General features: G+C 44.7%; 1 protein-coding gene across 2 annotated transcripts in view; it reads right to left on the reverse strand.

Annotated features, from left to right (window-relative positions):
* LOC120917537 (FGF1 intracellular binding protein) overlaps positions 1–20,109 on the reverse strand; it is a 52,386-nt gene extending 32,277 nt beyond the window's left edge. Inside the window, exons 1-5 of one of the 2 annotated variants that reach the window (XM_040328903.1) lie at positions 19,973–20,109; positions 9,083–9,178; positions 3,495–3,693; positions 215–341; positions 6–106 (exon numbers count right to left, since the gene is read on the reverse strand). In XM_040328903.1, the coding sequence (XP_040184837.1) occupies positions 6–106; positions 215–341; positions 3,495–3,693; positions 9,083–9,167 (512 nt within the window). In that variant the 5' untranslated portion in view covers positions 9,168–9,178; positions 19,973–20,109. Of the gene's footprint in view, positions 1–5; positions 107–214; positions 342–3,494; positions 3,694–9,082; positions 9,179–15,955; positions 15,995–19,972 lie in introns of those variants that run through there. The other variant, XM_040328904.1, reaches the window with a different exon arrangement.
* Between the last annotated feature and the right edge of the window lie 5,014 nt (positions 20,110–25,123).

Genomic DNA, 25,123 nt, shown 5'->3' on the forward strand with positions numbered 1-25,123 from the left:
CAGACCTGGCTAGCTTGTCTGATAACAGAAAATTCTGCTGAATGTTGTCGACTAAATTGCCCCTCATTTCTTCAACCACCTTGAACACTCGCTTAAAATTGTCGAACTATAAAAAGAAAAAAAATATGAAAAACATATATGAAAAGGTAGTAACAACCCAAGAAATAAATGTAATAAAAAATATATATACAGTAGATTATAAAAAGGAAAGTACTTGTCTCCTGCAGCTTTTCAGGGTCACTCCAGTCTTTGCACTTATGTCGTCCAGATCTTTTTTAGTTCCTTTTGAAAGCTTTTTACCAAGAACTTCCCGGACAAAGGCTTCATCAAACGCATAATACCTACAAGGGGTTCGAGTAACATTCAGTAAAGTGATTACAGTTTGGATAAAATGATAATACAGCTAAACAATAAACACCATTATTATGCATTGCTGGATTCAACACCCTCCAGTGTCAGCTGTTGCCTGGCCTTTGTCTGCTTTTTAAGCGACTTTCCTCCAGGTGTTCTGGCTTCTTTCACAAGTTAAACCTTGATGATTTATTTCCACAGCCAGAATCTTGTAGCGCAGGATCCTTAGTCTTATCACAAAGAATATTGGAGCAAGAGTGACAAGTATTTAGGCTTCATTTCCATGGACGTTTTTACAGCCACTTTTTTTTAGCCTTTTTACAGCTTAAAAACGCCTGTCCATGTTTTTTTTTTTTTTGAGTTGGAGCTCAAAAACGTCTGGCGTTTTTACAGCTCTAAGGCTGGAGCTTCAGAACGCATTGGTCCTGTTTTTTTTTGCAGCTTAAAAACGGCTCAGCCATCTACAGCTCAAAAACGTCATGATGGGCATGAGGCCATAGGCCATAGACGAACATGGAGAGACATTTTTAAGCTGCAAAAAAAGCTCAGAAAAGTGGCTGTAAAAACGTCCAAAAACGTCCATGGAAATGAAGCCTAAAAGATGTTGTGAACATACCATGTTATTTATTGTAAATACCGTATTTATCGGCGTATACCGCGCACTTTTTTGCCCTGAAAATCGGGGCAAAATCGTGGGTGCGCGGTATACGCCGATACCCGCTTTCCCGCGCCGAGTTTTGAATACTGCGCCGACATATACCGAGCGCAGTACACTCGGGCAGTCTCGGCTCCTTCCGCGCTCACGTCCTGGACGTACAGGACGTCAGCGCGGGTAGCCGAGCATTGCCGACAATACACGAGTGTACTGCGCTCTGTATATGTCGGCGCAGTATTCAAACTCGGCGCGGGAAACGAGCGGGGAGGACGCGAGGACGCCGCAGAAGGACGCCGGACCCGCCGAAGAGGACACCGGACCCGCCGAAGAGGACACCCGAAGCCGCAGACGAACGCTGGACCCGACGAGGCCGCCGATGGACGCCGCGCAAGACACCAAAACTGTAAATACAAAAAAAACTTTTTTTCCACAGGATTCTGGTCAACTTTGGGGGCGCGCGGTATACGCGGGAGCGCCTTATACCGTGATAAATACGGTACTCGCCAGCACACCAAGGATCTTGAATTACGTCCCATCATTTTTTTTAATTAAAGAAATATGGCATTACAAAAAAACAGTGTAGTGCAAAGTTTGTGAGCCACGCAGGACCCCCTTCGTCAGGTATGTGGCTCTGAAACATTGAAAAGGTCCTGTGTGGCTCTGCAACATTGCATGACACCTTTTGTGATAAGATCTTTCTTTAATACAAAAAAAAAAAAAAACACACGTTTGGACGTAATTGAAGATCCTTGGTGTTCTGGCAATTATGTACATCATTATGAACCGGGGGGGTGGGGGGTGTACCTAACCTACATACACTGACCTACCTGACCTGTGACCTACCTGCCTGACCTACATACACTGACCTGCCTGACCTACATACACTGACCTACATACAGTGCCTTGCGAAAGTATTAGGCCCCCTTGAACTTTGTGACCTTTTGCCACATTTCAGGCTTCAAATATAAAGATATAAAACTGTTTTTTTTTTTGAAGAAACAACAACAAGTGGGACACAATCATGAAGTGGAAGGAAATTTATTGGATATTTCAAACTTTTTTAACAAATAAAAAAAAACTGAAAAATTGGGCGTGCAAAATTATTCAGCCCCTTTACTTTCAGTGCAGCAAACTCTCTCCAGAAGTTCAGTGAGGATCTCTGAATGATCCAATGTTGACCTGAATGACTAATGATGATAAATAGAATCCACCTGTGTGTAATCAAGTCTCCGTTTACAGGCAGATCCAATTGGACCCTCCATTGTCCTCTATGGCATGACAGGTTTAAACCCCAAAGTAAACCTCAACCCCAAAGTCCAATCCGATCCACTAAAAACAGATGGATGGGGATCCGTTTCCCCATCCATCTAGCGCAGGGATAAGCAATTAGCGGACCTCCAGCTGTTGCAGAACTACAAATCCCATGAGGCATAGCAAGACCCTGACAGCAACAAGCATGACACCCAAAGGCAGAGGCATGATGGGATTTGTAGTTTTGGAACAGCTGGAGGTCCGCTAATTGCATATCCATGATCTAGCGGATCGGATGACAGTTGGGTGTTAACGGACAGTCGGTTCTTTTACATCCGACCACTAAGGATGAGCTGCAGGGTGTTCACACAGTCCATGTGCAGAGCCCGTCAGGGAGTCTGCACCGCGCTGCGCTAATCACAGGCAGGGAGACATTTCCCGATGCTCGGCTGCAGAGATCGGGAAATGTCTCCCTGCCTGCGATTAGCGCAGCGATGTGCCGACTTCCTGGCGGGCTCTGCTCGTGGACTGTGTGAACACGCCAGAGCTCATCCCTACCGACCACCCATAAAGGAGAGCGAGCTGTGTCAGTGTCTGCTCTGCATAAGCAAATACAGACCAACCATCTGTCTGCACAGCTGGGATCAGCAGACAAATTCCTGGCATAGTCCATGCCCTCTGGAAGGGGCCTTAGGGTGAGGGTTAAAGGGATCATAAACCTGTAGAGGGCAAAGTGTAGATGCTATTCTGTTTCTCTAATGCAATGCAGAGCAATCAAACCACTGGGTTGGTGATTACACAATTTCCAATCCCTGACCCCTTGAAAATGCTCAGGTGTAAAGAGTGACTGCTGCATTGTGGGGAACCAGGTTTCTCTGGTGTTGGCAAACAAACAGGGTAGCAGTAAGGCAAATTGAAGACAACCCTGTTCTACTTACCCTCGCTGCACTTAGAGGCCAAAGTACACATTTGTTTCAATGTTAGGATAAGCATGAGCCCTATATGAAGGGCATTGTTTTATGTGCCAATAACAAAGGAACCTATTTATAAAGGACAGTCAATGTTGCTATCTGCACTCCAATAGACAAAGTGATCACACAACACTGTACTCTGCATTTTTACTCAATTCATTAAATGCATAACTAATAATAACAATGACTGGAGCTCTGCTTGCTTCAGAGTCCTAAAGCAAGTGGAGTGTGACGCATAGATGTAAAGGACTGTGCTATAATAATACCTCTCAATCAACATGCTCTGCTTGTAGGGTGGAATCTGAAAGAGCAACTGCTGCACCAGCTTTAGGGGATAGTGAAGGAGCCTTTCAATCATTTGAAATGTACGATAATGGTCCATGGTGTCACTCTCGAGGACATCAGGTCCTGCTCCAGTCTGATCGAGAATTCCACTCTTCAGTCGAATATTGACAGCATCACCCACTGCAAGACAGAGGTGTCAAATACTTCATCTCATATCATTTAGGTCCATATTAAAAAAGGTAAACTGTATCCACATACAACGTACAGCTACCAAAGAGGTAAACCGCTGCAGTTTCCACTCCGGCAGCTTTCCCTTGTGGCTGCGATAGTGGGCAGTGTGGTGCACTATTCAGCGCAGCACACAGCTCCATTTTTATTGTTTTGTATTCAGACAAACTTTATTTGAAGTGTACAAAACTTACACTTTATACATGGTTCTGTACAGCAGCACAATGCACTGCCCTGCTGTACAGTGAGCTGCATGCTGCAGCGCAGCTCCTGGCTGCATTGCAGTGTGAATGAGACAGACAGGAAACAATTGTTTTCTGTGTGTCCTTGCAGTGACTGGCATTTTACAATGCAGTAAAACACCTGTTGACGCACACTATATGTGAATACAGCCTTAGGGATAGATATGATGAGATGAAAAAACAGGATTTTTATAACCGCTTACCTGTGAAATCCTTTTCTTGGAGTACACCACGGGGCACAGAGCCAGTCATTACATAATGGGTTGTATGGTCACCAGAGGTGATTGGACACTGGCACAACCAATGAAGACAAGTTCCCCTCCATATAACCCCTCCCCTAAGGGAAGTTTTGTAGCAAGCAATAAAGGTTCCCATAAGAAGGGGAGGGACGGGGACCTCTGTGTCCCGTGGTGTACTCCAAGGAAAGGATTTTACAGGCAAGTCGTTATAAAAATCCTGTTTTCTTTATCGTACACCACGGGACACAGAGCCAATCATTATATAATGGGACGTCCCAGAGCAATGCTCAATGAAGGATGGGAGACACAGATCAAGCAGGCTGCTTACGGACAAGAAGCCCTAAACTGCTGCCTGCAGCACACTACGCCCAAAGGTGGCAGCTTTATGTCCTTTCACATCTACTTGATAGAATTTGGAAAATGTATGGACTGAAGACCAAGTTGCAGCTTTGCAGATCTGAGCCATCTAAAGCCTTATGATGCACTGCCCATGAAGCACTTATTGCCCTGGTAGAGTGTGCCTTAACAGAAAAAAGAGGAATCATGTTCTTTAAACTACAGGTGGTTCTCAAAAAATTAGCATATTGTGATAAAGTTCATTATTTTCTGTAATGTACTGATAAACATTAGACGTTCATATATTTTAGATTCATTACACACAACTGAAGTAGTTCAAGCCTTTTTATTGTTTTAATATTGATGATTTTGGCATACAGCTCATGAAAACCCAAAATTCCTATCTAAAAAAATTAGCATATCATGAAAAGGTTCTCTAAACGAGCTCTTAACCTAATCATCTGAATCAACTAATTAACTCTAAACACCTGCAAAAGATTCCTGAGGCTTTTAAAAACTCCCAGCCTGGTTCATTACTCCAAACCGCAATCATGGGTAAGACTGTCGACCTGACTGCTGTCCAGAAGGCCATCATTGACACCCTCAAGCAAGAGGGTAAGACACAGAAAGGAATTTCTGAACGAATAGGCTGTTCCCAGAGTGCTGTATCAAGGCACCTCAGTGGGAAGTCTGTGGGAAGGAAAAAGTGTGGCAGAAAACGCTGCACAACGAGAAGAGGTGACCGGACCCTGAGGAAGATTGTGGAGAAGGACCGATTCCAGACCTTGGGGGACCTGCGGAAGCAGTGGACTGAGTCTGGAGTAGAAACATCCAGAGCCACCGTGTACAGGCGTGTGCAGAAAATGGGCTACAGGTGCCGCATTCCCCAGGTCAAGCCACTTTTGAACCAGAAACAGCGGCAGAAGCGCCTGACCTGGGCTACAGAGAAGCAACACTGGACTGTTGCTCAGTGGTCCAAAGTACTTTTTTCGGATGAAAGCTAATTTTGCATGTCATTCGGTAATCAAGGTGCCAGAGTCTGGAGGAAGACTGGGGAGAGGGAAATGCCAAAATGCCTGAAGTCCAGTGTCAAGTACCCACAGTCAGTGATGGTCTGGGGTGCCATGTCAGCTGCTGGTGTTGGTCCACTGTGTTTTATCAAGGGCAGGGTGAATGCAGCTAGCTATCAGGAGATTTTGGAGCACGTAATGCTTCCATCTGCTGAAAAGCTTTATGGAGATGAAGATTTCATTTTTCAGCACGACCTGGCACCTGCTCACAATGCCAAAAACACTGGTAAATGGTTTACTGACCATGGTATTACTGTGCTCAATTGGCCTGCCAACTCTCCTGACCAGAATCTGTGGGATATTGGAAAGAGAAAGTTGAGAGACGCAAGACCCAACACTCTGGATGCGGCCGCTACCGAAGCATCCTGGGCCTCCATAACACCTCAGCAGTGCCACAGGCTGATTGCCTCCATGCCACGCCGCATTGAAGCAGTAATTTCTGCAAAAGGATTCCTGACCAAGTATTGAGTGCATAACTGAACATAATTATTTGAAGGTTGACTTTTTTTTATTAAAAACACTTTTCTTTTATTGGTCAGATGAAATATGCTAATTTTTTGAGATAGGAATTTTGGGTTTTCATGAGCTGTATGCCAAAATCATCAATATTAAAACAATAAAAAGGCTTGAACTACTTCAGTTGTGTGTAATGAATCTAAAATATATGAAAGTCTAATGTTTATCAGTACATTACAGAAAATAATGAACTTTATCACAATATGCAAATTTTTTGAGAACCACCTGTATAAGCTTGAGTAATTACTTGTCGAATCCACCTTGCTATGGTGGATTTTTATGCCGCGTGTCCCTTCTTGGGACCACCTGTCAAAATAAACAAAACTTCTGTTTTACGTATCTGAGCTGTTGCCTGCAGATACACCTTTACTGCCCTCACCTTTACTGCTCTCACTACATCTAGAGAGTGCAATAACTTTTCCTCCGCTGTCCGCGGATCAGGAAAAAGGGAAGGCAGAACAATACCTTGATTCAAATGAAATGCCGGCATCACCTTTGGTAAAAAGGTAGGATGGGGGTCGTAGAACAATCTTGTCCTTGTGACAAATTAAATAAGGTTCTTTACAAGAAAGAGCTGCTAATTTTGATTCTCTCCTAACAGAAGAGATAGCAATCAAAAAGGCCAATTTCCTGCTCAAAAGGATCAAAGGAATATGGTGAATAGGTTCAAAAGGTTGCCTTTGCAACACTGACAATACCAAATTCAAATCCCATGGGCACAAGGGAGACTTGACTGGCGGATTGATCCGCAGTACCTCCCGAATGAAAGCCCGAACTAGGCAATGAGATGCGAGCGGTCTTTGAAAAAATACTGATAGAGCCGATATTTGACCCTTGATGGTACTAAGGGCCAATTTCATATCCACTTCTAACTGGCAAAAGGCGAGAATCCTACTTATGTCTATATACGCCATAAATTCTCTGCCTTGTAAGGTGGTGACCACGGATCGAATAGTTTCCATTTGGAAATTGCGAATGTTCAGAAACCGATTTAGAGATCTTAGATCCAGGGTGGGTCTGAAGTCTCCATTTGGTTTTGGAATCACAAAGAGGTTTGAATAAAAACCTGAACCTTGCTCTTTTAGGGGTATTTCTGTGATCACCCCTTGAGACAGCAAGTGATACAATCTTTTGAAGAAGGATCCTCTTTGTAGTGGATCTTTGGAGAGCCTTGAACTTCGGAACTGAGAAGATGGGATCTCTCGAAATTCCAGTTATACCTTAGAAACTGGCGAAAAAAACCTGAGGCACATCACTTATGGGGAGGGGTTATATGGAGGGGAACTGGTCTTCTATTGGTTGTGCTAGTGTCCAATCACCTCTGGTGACCATTCAACCCATTATGTAATGACTGGCTCTGTGTCCCATGGTGTACGATAAAGAAATACATGCATATATGCAACTGTATGTCACAATATTCCCCACTAATAGTAAAAATGCAAATCGCACAATGGGTATGCTCCGATAAACCATAACTTTATGACAACCCACATAATATTCAGTAGGTCCCCCTTTTGCTGCCAACACAGCCCTGACTTAGAGAGGTATGGACTCCACTAGACCCCTCAAGGTATACTGTGGTACCTGTCACTAAGCCATCAGTAGCAGATCCTGTAAGTTGTGAGCTTGGGCCTCCATGGATCAGACTTGTTTTTCAAGCACATCCTACAGATACTCAATTGGATTGCGATCTGGAGAATTTGGAGTCAAAGTTAACACCTCAAACTCTTTGGTGTGTTCCTCAAATCACTCTTAAACTATTTTTGCAGTGTGGCATGGTTGCAAGAGGCCACTAGCATCAGGGAATACCGTTTCCACAAAGGAGTGTAATTGGTAGGTGGTACATGTCAAGTATCATCCACACGAATGACAGGACCCAAGGTTTCCCAGCTGAACATTGCCCAAAGCTTCACACTGCCAGTTTGTCTTCTTCCCATACTGCATCCTGGTGCCAGATCAGGCCACCTTCTTGCATTGCTCTGTGATCAGTTCTGATGCTCATCGCCCATTGTAAGTGTTTTTGATTGTGGACACATGTTCCTGAGTGTTTCCCGAGCCTTTCCGGGGGCAGCCGAACGATCACCGAGTATTTCTGAGTCTCTCCGGCAACCCCCCATCCCCCCCCCCACCAACTCTGCACACATGCGATATTGCATGCCATAGAAGTCAATGTGGAACAAATTATCTTTGTTTCCACTGACTTCTATGGGGAAACTAACTTTGATAAGCAAGTGCTTTGGATTACAAGCATTCTCCTGGAACGGATTATGCTCGTAATCCAAGGTTTCACTGTACTTACCTTTTTGATATTAATAAATTCCGTCATGTACAGTGGGCTGTTTGGATCCATTTATTAATTCTGGAGATGGTTGAACGACATCAGGCTTTTTTAGTTTTACATAAGTATTAGGGGGGCTGCTGCACACAGAAGGCTTTTTATTTTAATGCATAGATGCCTTACAACCATTTTAAAGCGGAGTTAGTCATTTGTTTGTTTATTGAAAGTCAGTAGCTACAAAAAGTAGAGCTGTTGACTTTTAATAAACAGCCACTTACCATGATCCAGCAATGTACTCACCGCAGCCGTGTTCTCCTTTGATGGCGCCAGCATCTTCACTATGGGCACCCGGCTGTGACAGCTTGTGGCTTTAAAGCTGGGTGCACACAGAGCATGCGCGAGCAGCGCTGCAATCCATAAATGGTCCCGAAGCCTAAAGTGATTGGAAAGGAAGTGGAAGCAGGTACCTATCAAAATCGGGTACCTGCTCACCCCCCTCCCCAAAAGTTCAGTTTCACAAACAGAAGCCAGGGAGGAGGCCTTAAGGTGGAAGCTTCCCTTTTGGGTAGAACTCCACTTTAACCTGTCAGTGGTCATAAAGTTATGGCTTATCAGTGTATATAAGAATCAACAACAAGGCTTCTTCAATATGACAAATACCTGAGTATCCATCCAGCCAGAGATGGTAAACCTCTTCATCTATCAGGGTGGTATTTCCCACAAACACGTCCAGTTCATTTGACATTGCTGGAGTTTCTGTAAAGACAATTAAATGTTTTGTCAAAATTTAGGTTAAGCAAATATGTAACTGTTCAAAATGTGATTGGGTATCTCAATATGGTCCCTGCAGGAATCTGCATAAGCATTTCATGGTAGGATTTTAGAATTTGCTACTTTATAAACACGTAGCATACAAGTAACATATTGTATTGATGTATCAGGCTCGGTTCACACTGCTGTGGAAAAAAAAAAAAAACACATCGCACTAAAGTCAGCTAGCCAATCAGAGGAGAGAGGTGGTGGGGTCAGGGCTCCATGTCTGAATTGACACACGGAGCTATGACTCAGCTCGGGTGCCCCCATAGCAAGCCGCTTTCTGTGGGGGCACTGAACAAGAGGGAGGGGCCAGGATCACAGAAGAGGGACCCGAGGAGGAGGATCTGGGCTGCACAGAGAAGGCAAGTATAACATGTTTGTTATTTTTATAGGAAACAAAACAAAACTTTACAATCATTTTAATGCATAGAATGCATTGAGGTGAAAAACTATGAGACTTTACAACCCCTTCAACTGCTTTCTGACCATCGCATGACGATATACGTCAGCAGAATGGCACAGGAAGGCAGAAGGACGTATATATATGTCCCCTTTAAGAAACGGCATTGTGGACGCATGCGTGTCCGCCGCGAGCCCGACCGCGGGTCCAGCAGACTCTATGTCCGCAGGGATACCCACGATCGTCTCACGGTGAGGAAGAACGGGGAAATGCTAATGTAAACAAGCATTTCCCCAATCTTCCTAGTGTCAAAGACACTGATCATAGCTTCCTGTAATCGGAAGCGGTAATCACTGTTGTGTCACACACAGCCCATCCCCCCTACAGTTAGAAGCACTCCCTAGGACACACTTAACCCCTTCAGCGCCACCTAGTGGTTAACCCCTTCACTGCCAGTGTCATTTTCACAGGAATCAGTGCATTTTTATAGCACTGATCGCTGTAAAAATGACAATGGTCCCAAAAATGTGTCAAAAGGAACACTTTTGAATCATAACTCCTGGGATATTGATCTGGTCAGTTTAGTAGCAGAGGGGGTTGTTAATTTAATTTAATTTCAATTAACAGCAAAGCAGCTGAAACTGATTAACAACAGGTGCATTAGATGGGCAACAATAAGACGACCTCCAAAACAGGAATGGTTTTTCAGGTGGAGGTATCTGACATTTTTTTTCCCTACTCATCTTTTCTGACTGTTTTTCACTAGTTTGGCATTTGGCTAGAGTCAGTTTCACTACTGGTAGCACGAGGCGATACTTGGACCCTATAAAGGTTGCAGAGGCAGTCCAACTCCTCCAGGATGGCACATCAATACGTGTCATTGCCAGAAGGTTTGCCGTGTCTCCCAGCACAGTCTCAGCCGAGAAGTTTATGCTGCCTGTAACATCGTTCAGCATGACCGGTTTGGTGGTGGGTCAGTGATGGTCTGGGGAGGCATATCCATGGGAGGGACGCACAGACTTCTACAGGCTACACCATGGGTCTTCAAACTACGACCCTCCAGTTGTTCAGGAACTCCAATTCCCATCATGCCTAGTCATGTCTGTGAATGTCAGTGTGTTACAATGACTCATGGAATGTGCAGTTCCACAACAGCTGGAGGGCCGTAGTTTGAGGATCCCTGGGCTACACAATGGCACCCTGACTGCCATTAGGTTTCGGGATGAAATCCTTGGACCCATTGTCAGACCCTACGTTGGTGCAGTGGGCCCTGGGTTCCTCCTGGTGCCCGACAATGCCCGGCCTCATGTGGCGAGAGTTCCTGGAGGATGCCGCCAAGTTGCACCTCAGTCTGTTCAGGAGCTCAGTGATGCTCTGGTCCAGATATGGGAGGAAATACCCCAGGACACCATCCGTCGTCTCATTAGGAGCATACCCTGATGTTGTCAGGCATGCATACAAGCACTTGGGGGCCATACAAACTACCGAGGACCATTTTGAGTTGTTGCAATGAAATTTCAGAAAAATGGACTAGCTTGCCGCATAATTTTTTCACTTTGATTTTTGGGGTGTCTTTGAATTCAGCCCTCTGTGGGTGGATAATTTTCATTTCCATCAAATGATGTGCCATCCTTCCATTCCTAACACATTACCCAGTCCATATCAGTATAGATATCCAGCATGATATTTTTGCCCGTTGAGAGCTGATATGTTTTCAAAGTGTTCTTTTAATTTTTTTGAGCAGTGTACGTTTTGTATTTTTTTTTGGTTAACTTTTATGTCTGACTATAGATCTTTGTTTGTCCCAGGCATCTTTGAAGCCATTTAACGACGACTGTGTTACTACCTCTGCTGGTAGTTTATTCGAAGCATCAACTACCCTTTCAGTGAAATAATACTTTCGAAGATTGGCTTTGCATTTTCCTCCAGTTAGTTTGAGGTCATGTCCCCATGTCTTGATTTTGTTTTCATATTGAAAACACTGCCCTCCTGAACCTTATTAACTCCCTTGATGCATATAAAAGGTTTTATTTATGTCTCCAAATCTGTGTATATTTGGTCTTTGTGAAAGTTATAGAGTCCACAAGCTATGGTGCCAATCCCTGAAAATTGATCACACCTGAAGTACTGACGGCCTGTCTCATGACTTGTGTATGCAACATTGAATGGTCTATCTCATTTTTGTATCCCCATTATAGCCCACTGTTTCATTTAAAGTCCCAACTTCCTTTGCTTTATTCTTTGAATACGGGATGGAGATACATTAAAGTCCCAAAACGCCAATCGGAGTCCCCCCTTCTTTTTCTATCTCATGACTTGAGACCCTAACAAGCAAGGAAAGTACAAACACCCCCCAAATGACCCCTTTTTGGAGAGTAGACATTCCAAGGTATTTAGTAAGAGGCATGGTGAGTTTTTTGAAGTCGTAATTTTTTCCCCACAATTCTTTTGCAAAATCAAAAAAATAAAACATATTTTTTCCCACAAAATTGTCATATTAATGAAGGTTATTTCTCACACACGGCATATGCATACCACATATTACACCCCAAAACACATTCTGATATTCTTCCCGAGTATGGCGATACCACATGGGTGAGAATTTTACACAGCGTGGCCACATACAGAGGCTCAACAAGCACCTTCAGGCGTTCTAGTAGCATAAATTACATATATAAAATTTCCTGACTACCTCTTGCACTTTTGAAGGCCCTGGAGCACCAGGACAATGGAAACACCCCAATGTATAATCTATGAGGCATTATGAGTCTTTTGAACATGTCATTATTTTTCTACAAGTTTTTGGAAAATGTGGAAAGAATTTTTTTTTTTTTTTTTACACAAAGTTGTGTATTTATACAATATTTCTAACACATAGCACGTACATACCAAAAATTAAACCCCAAAATGGATTTTCCTACTCCTCCTGAGTATGGTGATACCACATGTGGGAGACTCTTCCACAGCCTGGCCACATACAAAGGGCCAACATGCAGGGATCACCATCATGTGTTCTAAGGGCATAAATTTTTTGACTACTTATTACACTTTTGTGAGGCACTGTAATGGCATGGATGAGAACTGATGTGGCAGGGATGAGCATGAATGGCGATGGATGAGGATGGCTTGGCATGGTTGAGCCATAAAGGTGGAGTATTGCCGAGTATGGATGGCTGAGTATGGATGGCTGAGCATGGAAGGATAAGGCTGCAATGGGCACAGAGCAGCGCTGTGGGCACTACACATCCAGCCCACAGTGCTGCTGCCCCCGATCTCGCCCCTCTCCGCTCACACTGAACTGATCAGTACAGAGGGGAGAGAGGAACCGGACATGACTTCAGTTTGTTTGCAAGTGATCGCTCCTTCATTTGACGGCGCAATCACATGGTAAACGGCCGCTGTCAGTGGTCATTTACCGCCATGCACGGTTTCCCCAGGGGGTGCACAGGAGCACGATTCTGGGAGGACGTCAATGTTCACCCTCCCAGAGTTATCGAGCCTTGCTGTACCCGTCATTCGGCTATGGCACGGTCGTTAAGTGGTTTAAAGCAGCTGTAAACCACGGCTGGTAAGAAAAAAAAAAAAAAAACACAATAAGGCAATTGCATAATGTGCTAGTATTCATTGCATATGAACATATTATGAAATACCTTAAAAACCAAGCCCTCCAGCGGCATGCCGTCACTGCTAACATGTTCCCCCGGTCTTTCTTCCGGGTTCGCGCACTCCGGCTGTGTGATTGGCCGGAGCTGCGATGATGTCACTCTTGCGTCCTCGGTTTTGGCACAAAGCTCTGAAGTTCTGGCAAGGTAAGCTGGACCTTCAGAGCGCATGCGCTGGTGTTATCACCCTCTGCATCCAGGGTGAATATCTCCTAAATGGTGCACATTTAGGAGATATTCATTTTACCAACAGGTAAGCTTTATTATAGACTTACATGTAGGTAAAAATCACAAAGTGGGCTTTATTACCGCTTTAGGTTCCTAAAGTCGCTCTCAATATCCTTTATCCCCCAGACCTTTACCCATCTCTGAACTCGCTCTATCTTATCAATATCTTTATGTAAGTAAGGTCTCCAGAACTGGACACAGTATTCTAAATGAGGTCTCACTAAAGATCCATATAGGGCAATCAGGACCTCCTTCTTCCTGCTGGTGATTCCTGTAATGATGCATCCTAGTATTCCATTCACTTTCCCCACTGGCTGGTCACACCGTTTTCTCATTTTGCAATCATCTGAAATAAGTACCCCCAAATCTTTTTCTTTTGTAGTGCTGGCTGACACTTTACCCCCCAATGTTGTACTCTCTCAGGGATTCTGCGGTGACCCCTGCTTTCTTCCAATAGTCCTCCCCCCCTTCCTCTGCTCTCTTTCCATTTCTTTTAAAATAAATTAAATTAAAATATGGTGTGTTCAGGCATATTTTTGTTATCTACCCTGTTTTAGACTTCCCTCTACGATGTTATAGATCTTCCTGGTAATTAGGGGTTATCCCCCTTCAGCACAACCCGATTGAAGGGTTTTCTACATATAGGCACAAATGTTTTGTTTTTCTTATCGCATTTTATTGCTTGTTTTGCTCTTTTGGAGTTTTGGTTGTACCCTATAAGCTTGATAGTGACTGCCCATTGTACCTGCGACACATTTATTTATTTTTTTATCAGATTTTAATTTTCCATTTTTTTTAAATCACAACAACATATACACAAGAAACAAAGAGAAAAGGGAAAAAAAAAAATACTAATAATTTAATAACATTGGCCCAGATTCAGGTACATTTGCGCGATATTTGCGGGGGAGCAGGGCAACGATTTTGCCCTGCGCCCCCGCAAATATTTTGCACTGCCCTCGATTCACGGAGCAATTTGCATACTACACGCTGATCACAATGGCAGCGCCCCCTAGCGACACACGCAATAATACAGCCTAAAATCTGCGAGGCATAAGAGCCTTATGCCGCGCAGATTTTAGGCTGCAGTCGGTGTAACGAGGTTCCTGAATCAGGAGCACTCGTTACACAGGAGCAAGTAAGCAATTGCGCCGTGTAACTTATGGTTACACGGGCACAATTGCTTCTTAAATCTGGGCCACTGAAATCAAGGAGTACATATTCTTAACATAGAAAACAGTATTCCCTTCCCACCTCTTATCTCAGGCTTGTATCCATGTGGTCAAGCCACGGTTTCCATATAGTATCAAATCTTAGATAAATTCCCCCCCCCAAAAAAAAAAAAGCCTCTCATTGGATATTTGATCTGAATAGATCCATTTCCTATCAGATATAGTCGGCAGGTGAGGGGCGGTCCACCTAATGGCAATTTGTCTTTGTGCCACAAAAATCGCTCTTACAACAGTAAACCACAATGGTGGTTTAAAGCGGTGCTCTGCCCCCCAAAAAAATCTAAACCAGCAGCTACACATACTGCAGCTGCTGGCTTTTAATAATAGGACACTTACCTGTCCTGGAGTCCAGCGATGTTGGCACCTGCAGCTGATGTTTCCATTAGCTGTTGGGTAGGGTATTACATTGCGGGTAGGGGAACCCGGCAGTGTAGCCTTTCGGCTTCACGCCGGGAACCCTACTGCACATGTGCAAGACCCGCTTCTCTCTTTTACTGGCCCGGCGGCCGGGGAGAGAGCCCCAGCCATGACGTCACCACCCACGGCTGAGGCTCCTGAACGTGGGAAAAAGATACCTGCCAAAGGCTGGTATCCTGTCCCCCCTCCCCCCGAAAGGTGCCAATTGTGGCACCGGAAGGAGGAGGAATCAGATGAGCGGAAGTTCCACTTTAGGGTGGAACTCTGCTTCAATTAAGATAGATATCAAGATAGCCCAGTAGACACATTAAAGCGATCCACAGACAGATTCAGATTTAAAATCCCATTAAGTGTACCAGTACCAGTACCTCTGGAGTTTCGGGCATCACCATAATAGATGTATCAATGATACCGGTCTGCCACATCTAGAGCAAGCCAAGTCAATTATTAAGCTAATTTTGAACAAAAATGTGGGGGTCCTAGACGCCCTGTGCAATATATTAAATGGTATTAGTCTAAATGAGGGTGAAAGAGATACAAGAGGAAGAGCCCGAAAAATCCTATACCAGATATGGTCAGACATGGGACCAATATCGCGCTCCCATTTTTCTCTTGATGGACAGTGAAACTTATCAGAAGTACCTGGTAATAGAGACTAATATGTGACAGATATTAAGTCTTTGGTTACAATTGCCTGAACCACTCTTTCCAAGACTGGGACCAGGAGAAACAAAACGGGAGAAGAAGAAAATTTGGCATATAAGCCTCTTTAACTTACAACTGGCCGGTCGTGTGATGCTGTACCCAAACAAAATTGACGTCTTTTTTTCCCCACAAATAGAGCTTTCTTTTGGTGGTATCTGATCAACTCTGTGGTTTTTATTTTTTGCGCTATAAAACAAAAAACAAATTGCGACAATTCTGAAATAGAAAAACACAATACCTTTTACTTTTTGCTATAATAAATATCCCAATTTTTAACCATTTAAAAAAAATAAATAAAAAAAAAATGATTTTTTCCCCTCAGTTTAGGCCAATATGTATTCTTCTACATATTTTTGTAGAAAAAAAAAAAAAATCGCAATAAGACTATATTGATTGGTTTGTGCAAAAGATATAGAGCCAGATCCCCAAAAGGGATACGCCGTCGTATCCCTGTTTGTATCTATGCGGCTGATTCATAGAATCAGTTACGCATAGATATTCCTAAGATCCGGCAGGTGTAATAGTTTTACACTGTCGGATCTTAGGATGCAGTACCGCGGCCGCCGCTGGGGGCATTTCTCGTCGAAATGCTGCTTCGGGTATGCAAATTAGCACTTACGGAGATCCACGAAGCGGTTTCCCTTCGCGAAGTCTCCGTAAGTTGTTAGTTTGCAAACGCAAAATTAGGGCTACTTTTACAAAGTGTAAAGTTAGTACACCATGTAAAAGTAGACCCTTCTTTCCCGCGACGCTGTCAATTTTTTTTTTTTCCCGCCGCATCTCTTTTTTTTCCCTGACGCAAGTTTTTTTACCCAGCGCGATTCACAAAACTCGGCGTAACGTAACTTCGCGCAAAGCACGTCGGGAAAATCGCGTCGAAAGCATGCGCAGTACGTCCGGCACGGGAGTACGCCTAATTTAAATGGGACTCGCCCCATTAGATTGGGCACGCCTTGCGCCGGACACATTTAAGTTACACAGCCGAAAATTTCTAGGTAAGTGCTTTGTGGATCGGGCACTTAGGTAGAGATTTTGCGGCGGTGTAACTTAAATAGGAAGATTTAAGTTAAGCCCGCTGGCTGTGGATCTGGCCCATAGCATCTACAAAATAGGGGATAGATTTATGTTATTTTTATTTATATTTTTCTAATAATGGCAGTGATCAGCGATTTTTATCGGGACTGTGATATTGCGGCGGACACATCGGACACTTTTGACATATTTTTGGGACCAGTGACAATTATACAGCGATGAGTGCTATAAAAATCAGGGCTGTGGAGTCGGAGTCGGGGGAAATTTTGGGTACCTGGAGTCGGAGTCGGCAAACAATGCACCGACTCCTACTAAATTTAGATTGGAATAAAAAAAAAAAAGCAAGTTTAAATGTCCCACTTCACAAAAAGTTATAATTAATGACTTCTCTACTGTAAGAATAAAGACCAATGCATGCAGTGCCTCACGTAACCGCAAAACGAACACGTTAAGTGACCGTGAAGAAGCATGCTTTTCATGTGCTTCACTATATGGCACGCAACGCACAATTAGGAGCTGCAATACTTATACTTTCCATAGTGTTGTGTTCTGCTGTTACAGGGAACGCAGGGTCCATGTGTAACCTAGCCTCTCACTGATAAGGGATTAAATAAATATGTTTTTTGCAGGACTAGAGAGTGAGACACTTGTATAAGTGAAGGGAATGGAGGGCCAATAGTTCAAGACTGAAGCTGTGAACCATTGGAAAAACTGCTGTCATTTAGCTAAGGCTATAAAAACTTGTAAACTCTGATTGTTAGCTTAAACTTTAAACATGACTATGGGATTCTCCTAGGAAAATCATGTTTTAGAATAAATGCCCCTTCCTGGATCCTCCCACTGCCCTATCTTCAGCAGCAGATTTGTTTTCATTGTGTTTGTCTTTTGCTTAAACTGTGCAATACAGTAGACTGTTGGCTTCCCAGCCAGTAGTCCTGTGGTAGGTTGCGTTTCTTTCCCTCAAGGAATGTATAAAATACATTCGCATATTAATACAGAGGAGTCGGAGTCGGAAGTACATAAAACTGAGGAGTCGGAGTCGGAACATTTATCTACCGACTCCACAGCCCTGATAAAAATGCACTGCTAACTGTATAAATGTCGCTGGCAGTGAAGGGGTTAACACTAGGGGGCGATCAAGCGGATAACTGTGTCCCCTAGGTGTGTTCTAACTGTGGGGGGGATGGGACTGACTAGGACAGATCGGTGTTCATAATCAGTATGAACACACGATCAGTCTCCTCTCCCCTGAGAGAACTAGGATCTGTGCGTTTACCCACGCAGATCCCGGTTCTTGTCACGAGCGAGCCCGCCGTTCATCACTCCTGCCGGGCACTAGCCGCGAGCCGCGGGTGCGTGCCCCCTAGTGGCCAAAAGGCAAAGCGACGTAAGGTAACGTTGTTTTGCCCAGGGGAGCCAACCTGCCTCAGTTACTGCGGCGGCTGATCCGGAAGCGGTTAAAATAAATAAATAAGCAGAAAAGAATAGGCAGGAACTACTTTTCCTGTAGGTAAGGCGCTCGCTGAAACGAATGGGCTGCCTACATGTACAACGCAGATCACAGAAGTGTGAACCGAGCCTAGTAGACAACATGTGGTGTATACACAATACATAAACCCACCTCCTAGCATTATTTTTAGCAATGAAAGACAAATATAGTCATTATAGCTTAGTAAGCCGTCTGTCTTATCAGTGTAGAAAACCTCACCATCTGCTCCAAGTACAACAGACAATAAAGCTGGCCATACACACATAGATTTTCCTGCATTCAGCCCCTGGGCCGAGCAAAGAAATCTAGCAGATCCCGTCATCCATGTGATGCAGTACAGATGGAGCAATCTGCAGTGCTGGCGATTAGATTCTGGCTGTCCGAGGAGCATTTGTATCTGAATAGATGAAGCAGAAGTTCAGCCAACAATTTTCCACCCGGCTCCTTTGAGCTTTCAGCTGAAAGATGTCAGGTGATAGGATGCCGACAGGACCACCGACCAATCAGATCTCATCCGATTCCTGATTACGTTTGTTCCATGTATAGCCATTTAGGACGTTAACATGCACTAAATTAGGTGCTGCCAACCTAGGGTGCCCACGTTTCCCCGGGACTGTCCCGCAATTGACATGTCTGTCCCGTGTCCCGGGCACCTTCATTCTGGGACAATACAGTGTCCCGGAATGAAATAGAGGACACAGCCACCCCCTACTAACTAATAACTACATTTCCAGATCTGGTTGCTAGGGCCGGCGCTGCCTGGCATCTTGCAACCAGTGACAATTTACTCTCAGACAGTGAGACTGGGAGCGAGGCCTGCGCCTAGTGCAGCACTGCTGTCCCCACCCACCTCGGCACCTCCTCCTTCTCCGACACAAAGCGGGAAGCAGCAGGGTCTGGTGTGATCTTCACTCTCCAGTGACGCCACTCGTTTCCTTCTATGCATGTGGCTCATGCAGAGGGAGTGACAGCAGCACTGCATCTGGTGGCAGGCTATGGGTGGCAAGCGGCACATTCACCTGACAAATAACCGCCGCCAAATTCCCCATCAACCCCGGGACTGCATTACCCCCCCCCCTCATCTTTTTTTGGGGAAGGTGCCAGGAGGTGTGTCCCTGAATGGCAGTTTGAAAATGTGGTCACCCTATGCCAACCACCATAAATCACGTGTGCCACCAAAGTTTTAACGTGGCGCACTTCATTACTTGTTGCCATTCAAATTGTATGTTGCTGCAACCTGTGTGCCGGCTACACATACATGTAGATTGGGATCTTACCATCTCACTGGCTGAAATGCTGCCCTGTATTTGTGAGAATACAACCCCCTCCCCCCCAAACACAGAACACTTCCGGCTCAATGATATGAAGCACCAACCAAATGATACAGAAGCTGCTTCCAGTCTCAGGCAGCCTTGTGCTATGACCAGTTCCCACCGGCAGAAGGAGTATCAGTCTACCAGTACTTGAAAAAAAAAAAATATAAGGGTTTGCATGTAAAGAAAGGACACAATTATATTTAACGAAACACATCCCAATGAAAGCTTGAAACAGTTTAGTATGGTCACTTACCTCTCCTGGATTCAATCTCCTCCGCACGTCACTGTAAAGGATCACCTTTCCAGCTTCACTCTCAACCTACTCCGCTGTCTGTTCCTCTGTAGTAACCAAGCCTCGATCTGGATGGTGAATAACCAAGCCTCGATCTGGATGGTGAATAACCAAGCCTCGATCTGGATGGTGAATAACCAAGCCTCGATCTGGACAGTAATATTCAAGCCTCCATCTGGATATAATTAGCCAAGCCTCGATCTGTATAATGCAAGCTTTATTCTCAGCTCCACTGTGCACAATACTTTAAAGAGGAACTGCAATCTACTCACAAATTTTGTAAAAAAACAACAACATCTTTGCCATTCTGAAGCTTCCCTCCAACCACTTTGCATATTATTTTATATATACTGTGATTTTGTACTTGCCAAATATGCGGCAGAAATCTCCCTCCACTGAGTCTGGCTGCAATCATTTTAAAGTGGAGTTCCACCCAAAATTGGAACTTCCGCTTAACCCACTCCTCGCCCCCTTACATGCCACATTTGGCATGTCATTTTTTGGGGGGGTTAGTGGGGGCTTCAGGAGGAGTGGGACTTCCTGTCCCACTTCCTCCTTCTGCCGAGGGGCCTCGTAGGCGAATAGCTTAATCGCCTACAGGGAGGGGCTGCAGTAGGCGATCGCCTGGGACACATGACAGGTCCCATGCGATCGCCTGTCCAATGAGAGAGCGCAGCGCCGCTCGTGCATGCGCAGTGGGTGCCCGGCCGTGAAGCCGAGAGCTGTCACGGCCGGGTGCCCACACTTAGGATGAAGACGCCGGCCGGGGAGGGGGGGAGAGGTGCGCAGCCCCGGTCGGCGCGTCGCTGGAACGTGGAGCAGGTGAGTGTGTGTTTATTAAAAGCCAGCAGCTACACTTTTTGTAGCTGCTGACTTTTAATAAACACAAAAAATGCCTGGAACACCCCTTTAACTGTGGGAAGCTGAAGCTGCTGCCTGTTCACCTCTAGGCTCCATGTACACGGGGCGGTTTTACAACTGCTCCTAAATGATTAAACTTGACAGATACTAACCCACGTTTAAAACGTCTGTTTTGCCATGTTTACATGCCACGTTTAGCGCCGTTTGCATTTAGAAGCGTTTCTAAAAAACAAAAAACTCCTATAAACGAAAATGTGGCTACCGCGTTTAGCCGGGTTTAGCATCTGAAACGTGGAAATCTCCGGCGTCTGAACTCATTTTTTGTCCTTTTAACCACTTGACACCCGCCCGCCCGCCGTCAAATGACGACGGGCGGAATGCTCTATTGTTCTGACAGGACGTCATATGACGTCCTGACATTTAAAGCCTCTAGGGCGCGCGTGCGCACCCGTCGCGTCACTGGGAACACAATGCGCGTGCCCGGCGGCCGCCGGGCGGCCGCCGGGCACCCGCGATCGCCCAGCAACTGCCCAGCAACTGAGCAGGGACGTGGAGCTCTGTGTGTAAACACGGAGCTCCACGTCCTGTCAGGGAGAGAGGAGACCGATCTGTGTCCCTTGTCACCTTCCCCAGTCACCCTCCTCCCCCTACAGTTAGAACACACCCAGGATACACATTTAACCCCTTCCCCGCCCCCTAGTGGTTAACCCCTTCCCTGCCAGTCACATTTATACAGTAATCAATGCATATTTATAGCACTGTTCACTGTACAAAATGTGAATGGTCCCAAAAATGTGTCAAAAGTGTCCGATGTGTCCGCTATAATGTCACAGTCCCGAAAAAAAATCGCAGATCGCCGCCATTACTAGTTAAAAAAAAAAAAATCATTATGTCCCCTATTTTGTAGGCAATATAACTTTTGCCCAAACCAGGTTATTGCAATATTTTTTTTTTTTTACCAAAAATATGTAGAATAATACGTATCGGCCTAAACTGAGAAAAAAAATATGTATATTTTTAAAAAATGGGATATTTATTATATCAAAAAGTAAAAAATATTGTGTTTTTTTTCAAAATTTACGCTCTTTTTTTGTTTATAGCCTAAAAAATAAAAAACGCACAGGCGATCAAATACCACCAAAAGAAAGCTCTATTTGTAGGGAAAAAAAGGACGTCAATTTTGTTTGGGAGCCACGTCGCACGACCGCGCAATTGTCAGTTAAAGCGACGCAGTGCCGGAAGCTAAAATCTCGTCTGGGCAGGAAGGGGGTGTATGTGCACAGTAGGCAAGTGGTTAAAGAAATGCTGTTAAAAGCAACTGTCTAAAAATGACTGTAAACTAACCTGTGTACATGGTCACATGAGATAACATTGAATGTGTTCAGGGGCAGTTGAAAAAAGCGTCCAACTGCCTCTGAACGTCCATTTAACAGCAGCAGTGTACATGGGGCCTTAGACTTAGACATAGGCACACCTCCAGCTCTGCAGTTCTCATTTGCTCTCTTATGACTCTTCCCCCCTCCCTTCCTGGCAAACTCTCACAAGAGTGAGAGAGAGCTGTGCATGATGTCATACGTTTTTTATTTTACTATCCAAAGTTAAAACAACAAGGGCAGAACATTAAATAGATGGAAAGTTGAAAAAATGACTGAAGTTCCACTTTAACCAGTTAGCAACCGCCCTATAGACGAAATACGTCTACAAGGCGGTTGCTTAACTCTGGGAGGGCGTCAATGTACGTCCTCCCAGAATCGCGCTCCCGCGCGCCCTGTGGGGCGCGCACACGGGAGTCTCCGTGACCGCCCGGTCCTCCGGACCCGGCTGATCACGGATCACGGTAAATCGCCGCTGATAGCGGCGGTTTACCACGTGATCGCTCCGTCCAATTTACTAGTAAACACTAGTAAACAAACCGGCGTCATCACATGATCATCACATGGTACAGTGTGAGAGAGGAGAGGGGAGAGAGCGGAAGCAGCAGCAGCTGCTGCTGCTGCTGCGGGCTGGATCTGTGACACATGCAGTCACAGATCCAGCCATCGATCCCTCCCTGTGCAATACTCTGCAGTACCAGCCATACTCTGCAATGCCCCCACACTCTGCAATGCCCCCACACTCTGCAATGCCCCCACACTCTGCAATGCCCCCACACTCTGCAATACCCCAAAATACTCTGCAATGCCCCCACACTGTGCATTACCCCAAAATACTCTGCAATACCCCCAAATACTCTGCAATGCCCGCAATACTCCGCAATGCCCCGCAATACTCCGCAATGCCCCGCAATACTCCGCAATACCCCGCAATACTCCGCAATACCCCACAATACCCCGCAATACTCCGCAATATCCCACAATACCCCGCAATACCCCGCAATACTCCGCAATACCCCGCAATACCCCTCAATACTCCGCAATACCCCACAATACTCCGCAATACCCCACAATACTCCGCAATACCCCACAATACTCTGCAATACCCTGCAACGTCGTCTATGGGGATTTTTAAGTAGCGAAGTTTGGCGCCATTCCACGAGCGTGTGCAATTTTGAAGGGTGACATGTTGGGTATCTATTTACTCGGCGTAACTTCATCTTTCACATTTATGCAAAAGAATGAAGAAAAAATACTAAATTTGCCAAATTTTGTAACAGAAACAAAGAAATTTTTTTTTTTTTTAACAGAATTTTCAGTCTTTTTTCTTTTATAGCGCAAAAAATAAAAAACCCAACGGTGATTAAATACCACCAAAAGAAAGCTCTATTTGTGTGAAAAAAAGGACGAAAATTTCATTTGGGTACAGTGTTGTATGACTGAGTAATTGTCATTCAAATTGTGAGAGCCCTGAAAGCTGAAAATTGGTCTGGTTATTAAGTGGGTTTACGTGCCTAGTGGTCAAGTGGTTAAACAAAGAATTACCTCATTATTATTATTATTATACAGAATTTATATAGTGCCAACAGTTTGAGCAGCACTTAACAAAATGAAGACAGACAGTTACATTACAATTTGGTAACTTACAATTGTAGTGCCCACTACCTTTTGGTATGTGTAGAAATAGGGTTTTATTGTTTGTTTTTTTTAAAGTGGAGTTCCAGAAGTTTTTTTTTTTTTTAACCTAAAATCTTAAAAAAAAAAAAAAAAATGTATACTCACCAGATAGGGCTGTTGCTATGCGGAAGTAGCTGTTCTGCCTCTTCCTCCACCACGATCCTCTTCTTCTTCGTCCTCCGTCGCAGTGTCTTCTGGTGAATGGGGCACGCTGCCTTCTGGGAACTGTGTGTATCCCAGGAGGCAGCCGCCCATTCACAAAGTGCAGTGCGATTCGCGCAGGTGCAGTAGGAAACGGGCAGTGAAGCCGTAAGTTTTCACTGCCTGTTTCCCTTAGTCAGGATGGAGGCGCCGGACCGAGCGATCGATGTCAGGGGTCCATCATCGCGGGCGCCTAGGACAGGTAAGTGTCCTTATTAAAAGTCAGCAGCTATAGTGTTAGTAGCTGCTGACTTTAACCACTTGACCACTGGGCACGTAAACCCCCTTAATAACCAGACCAATTTTCAGCTTTCGGTGCTCTCACAATTTGAATGACAATTACTCAGTCATACAACATTGTACCCAAATGAAATTTTCGTCCTTTTTTTCACACAAATAGAGCTTTCTTTTGGTGGTATTTAATCACCGTTGGGTTTTTTATTTTTTGCGCTATAAGAGAAAAAAGACTGGAAATTCTGTTAAAAAAAATAATTTTTCTTTGTTTCTGTTATAAAATTTGGCAAATTTAGTATTTTTTCTTCATTCTTTTGCATAAATGTGAAAGATGAAGTTACACCGAGTAAATAGATACCCAACATGTCACCCTTCAAAATTGAACACGCTCGTGGAATGGCACCAAACTTCGCTACTTAAAAATCCCCATAGACGACGTTGCAGGGTATTGTGGGGTATTGCGGAGTATTGTGGGGTATTGCGGAGTATTGTGGGGTATTGCGGAGTATTGTGGGGTATTGCGGGGTATTGCGGAGTATTGTGGGGTATTGCGGAGTATTGTGGGGTATTGTGGGGTATTGCAGGGTATTGCGGAGTATTGCGGGGTATTGCGGAGTATTGCGGAGTATTGCGGAGTATTGTGGGGTATTGCGGGGTATTGCGGAGTATTGCGGGGTATTGCGGAGTATTGCGGGGCATTGCGGAGTATTGCGGAGTATTGCGGAGTATTGCGGGGCATTGCGGAGTATTTCGGAGTATTGCGGGG

The sequence above is a fragment of the Rana temporaria genome, chromosome 11 (assembly GCF_905171775.1).
Source record: "Rana temporaria chromosome 11, aRanTem1.1, whole genome shotgun sequence".
NCBI lineage: Eukaryota > Metazoa > Chordata > Amphibia > Anura > Ranidae > Rana > Rana temporaria.